At 38.3% G+C, this 3,966-nt stretch overlaps 1 protein-coding gene across 1 annotated transcript; it reads left to right on the top strand.

Annotated features, from left to right (window-relative positions):
- The first annotated feature begins 2,593 nt into the window (after window positions 1–2,593).
- Window positions 2,594–3,572, top strand: LOC102414588 (GTP-binding nuclear protein Ran-like). Its single transcript, XM_045165200.1, has one exon. It carries the CDS (start codon window positions 2,901–2,903, stop codon window positions 3,321–3,323), a length of 423 nt encoding a protein of 140 aa, XP_045021135.1. The 5' UTR covers window positions 2,594–2,900; the 3' UTR covers window positions 3,324–3,572.
- The last annotated feature ends 394 nt before the right edge of the window (window positions 3,573–3,966 follow it).

The raw sequence follows: 3,966 nt of genomic DNA, 5'->3' as shown, positions 1-3,966 counted from the left end.
AGGTGGTCAAAGTATTGGAGTCTCAGCTTCAGTCCTTCTAATGAATATTCAGGACTGATTTCCTTTAGGATTGACTGATTTGATCTCATTGCTGTCCAAGGGACTTTCAAGAGTCTTCTCCAACACCACAGCACAAAGGCATCAATTCATTGGCATTCAACCTTTTTTATTGTCCAACACTCACATTCAAACATGACTACTGGAAAAAATATAGCTTTGACTAGATGGACCTTTGCAAGCAGAGCATTGTCTCTGGTTTTTTAATACACTGTCTAGGTTTGCCAAGGATCAAGCATCTTTTAATTTCATGGCTGCAGTTGCCACCTGCAGTGATCTTGGAACCCAAGAAAATAAAGTCTCTCACTGTTTCCATTGTTTCCCCATCTATTTGCCATGAAGTGATGGGACCAGATGCCATGATCTTAGTTTTTCAAATGTTGAATTTTAAGCCAGCTTTTTCACTCTCCTCTTTCCCCTTCATCAAGAGCCTGTTTAGTTCCTCTTTGCTTTCTGCCATAAAGGGTGGTATCATCTGCATATCTGAGGTTATTGATATTTCTCCTGGCAATATTGATTCCAGCTTGTGCTTCATCCAGCCTAGCATTCTGCATGATGTACTCTGCATATAAGTTAAATAAACAGGGTGACAATATGCAGCCTTGTTGTACTCCTTTCCCACTTTTGAAGCAGTCCGTTGTTCCATATCTGGTTTCTAACTACTGCTTCTTGACCTGCATATAGGTTTCTCAGGAGGCAGGTAAGGTGGTCTGATATTCCCATCTCTTTAAGGATTTTTTTTTATGATTTGTTGTGATCCACAGAGTCAAAGGCTTTAGTGTAGTCAATGAAGCAAAAAGAGATGTTTTTCTGGAATTCTTTTGCTTTTTCCATGATCCAACAGATGTTGGCAATTTGATCTCTGATTCCTTTGCTTTTTCTAAATTCAGCTTGAACATCTGGAAGTTCTAGGTTTATGTACTGTTGAAAACTAGCTTGGAGAATTTTGAGCATTACTTTGCTAGCATGTGAAATGAGTGAAATTTTTTGGCAGTCTGAACATCCTCTGGCATTGCCTTTCTTTGGAATTGGAAGGAAAACTGACCTTTTCCAGTCCTGTAGCCACAGCTGGGTTTTCCAAATGTGCTGGCACATTGAATGCTGTACTTTAGCAGCAGCATCTTTTTGAATTTGAAATAGCTCAGCTGGAATTTCATCACTTCCATGAGCTTTTTTCATAGTGATGCTTCCTAAACCCACTTGACTTTACACTCCAAGATCTCTGGCTCTAGGTGAGTCATGACACCATCAAGGTTATCTGGGACATTAAGATATTTTTTGTATAATTCTTCTGTGTATTCTTGACACCTCTTCTTAATATCTTCTGCTTCTGTTAGGTCCATACTGTTTCTGTCCTTTATTGTGCCCATCTTTGCATGATATGTTCCCTTGGTATCTTTAATTTTTTTGAGGAGATCTCTCGTCTTTCCCATTCTATTGTTTTCCTCTATTTCTTTGCATTGATCACTGAGGAAGCTTTCTTAACTCTCCTTGCTCTTCTTTGGAACTCTGCATTCAGATGGGTATATCCTTCTTTTCTCCTTTGTCTTTAGCTTCTCTTCTTTTCTCAACTATTTGTAAGGCCTCCTTAGACAACCATTTTGCCTTTTTTTACCTTGGGGATGGTTTTATTCATGTCCTCCCATACAATGTCACAAACCTCTATCCATAATTCTTCAGGCACTCTATCAAATCTAATTCCTTGAATCTATTTGTCACTTCCACTGTATAATTGTAAGGGATTTGATTTAGGTCATACATCTATGGTCTAGTGGTTTTCCCCACTTTCTTCAATTGAAGTCTGAATTTTGCAATAAGGAGTTCACGATCTGAGTCACAGTCAGCTCCCAGTCTTGTTTTTGCTGACTGTATAGAGCTTCTCCATTTCGGCTGCAAAGAATATAATCAAACTGATTTTGGAATTGATTTGATGAGGTCTATTGTAGAGTCTTCTCTTGTGTTGTTGGAAGAGGGTGTTTGCTATGACCAGTGCATTCTCTTGGCAAAACTCTGTTAGCTTTTGCCCTTCTTCCTTTTGTACTCCAAGGCCAAACTTGCCTGTTACTCCAGGTATCTCTTGACTTCCAACTTTCACATTCCAGTCCCCTATAATGAAGAGAACATCTTTTTATTTTATTATTATTATTTTTTTTGGTACTAGTTTTTTTTTGGTGTTAGTAGGAGGTCTTGTAGGTTTTCATAGAACCATTCAACTTCAGCTTCTTCAGCATTAGTGATTGGGGCATAGACTTGAATTACTGTGCTATTGAATGGTTTGTCTTGGAAATGAACAGAGATTATTCTGTTGCTTTTGAGATTGCACCCAAGTACTGCATTTTGGACTATTTTGTTTACTATGAGGGCTATTCTATTTCTTCTACAGGATTCTTGCACACAGTAGTAGATAAAATGTTCATCTGAATTAAATTCACCCATTCTGGCCATTTTAGTTCACTGATTTCTAAAATGTCGATGTTCACTCTTGCCATCTCCTGTTTGACCACTTCCAATTTATCTTGATTCATGTACCTAACATTCCAAGTTCCTATGCAAGCTCTAGCTATGGAGGCATCTGCCAAGCCCCTCTGCAAGAGTGGGGTTTGTAACATCTCCTGCCCTGTCTGCCAATAATTATTTGGTTCCTATGCCAATAATTATACATTTTATATATTTTTAGCTTTAATTATATTTACTTTTTTTCTTTGTTCATCATTCCTCTTGCATCTCTGGGATATGTGGGATTATTTCCCTCCCTCAAATTTCTTTATTGAATTTCTGTAGAATACCAAACAGATGATATTAAACATACAGGAAAGAGAGATGGGCATGGAAGTAACATCACAATGGCTGCCCAAGGAGAACCCCAAGTTCAGCTCAAGCTTGTATTGATTGATGATGGTGGTACTGGAATAACTACATTCATGAAACAGCATCAGACTGGTGAATTTGAGAAAGTGTATGCAATAGCTACCTTGGGTACTGAAGTTCATCTCCTTGTGTTCCATTCCAGCAGAGGACCTATTAACTTCAATATATGGGTTACAACTGGTCAGGTGAAATTTGGTGAACTGAGAGATGGCTATTGTATCCAAGCTCAGTATTCCATTATAATGTTTGATGTAACATTGAGAGTTACTTGCAAGAACGTGCCTAATTGGCATAGTGATGCGATAAGACTATGTGCAAACATCCTCATTGTGTTGTATGGAAGCAAAGTGGATATTAAGGATGGAAAGATAAAAGCAAAGTCAATTGTCTTCCACTGAAAGAAGAATTTTCAGTACTATGACATTTCTGTCAAAAGTAACTACAACTTTGAAAAACCCTTCCTCTGGCCTGCTAGAAAACTGATCAGAAACACTAACTTGAAGTTCATCTCCATGCATGCTCTTGCCCCACCAGAAATGGTCATGGCCCCAGTCTTGGCAGCACATGAGCATGAGCTGGAGGTTGCTCAGAAAACAGCTCTCCCAAATGAAGATGATGTGAAGCTGGATCCCGGAGTCAGAAGTTTAGTTTTATGGGCAGTCCAGCATTTGCTACATTATTGTATAGCTAAATAGAACATGTGCTCAATCGTTGGGATGCTAAAGGAGATGAATGGGCTTCAGAGTGAATGTGGCAGCTAAAATACCTTCATTTTTTAGACCTGCATATTGAGCTACTTTGGAAGAGTTGTTTCCTCCTTGCTACAGTCACATCACAGTATTCAGTGGTGGAGTCTTGTTTGTTACTGTCATTCCCATTCCTTTTCATTTAGAATCAAAATAAAGTTGTGTTTCAAATATCTTTAAAAAAACAGAGGAAATAAAATTCAGCACACCTGCAAAGGTATAACCGATTAGATTGACAGCTGCCCCAAGAACAATAGTAGTTATGAAAAAAATATTGAAATAACATTTTCAAAAT

This window comes from Bubalus bubalis, chromosome 4, assembly GCF_019923935.1.
Source record: "Bubalus bubalis isolate 160015118507 breed Murrah chromosome 4, NDDB_SH_1, whole genome shotgun sequence".
Taxonomy (NCBI): domain Eukaryota; kingdom Metazoa; phylum Chordata; class Mammalia; order Artiodactyla; family Bovidae; genus Bubalus; species Bubalus bubalis.
Note: the sequence above shows the minus strand (reverse complement) of the source record. Positions and strands in the feature narration are given on the sequence as shown.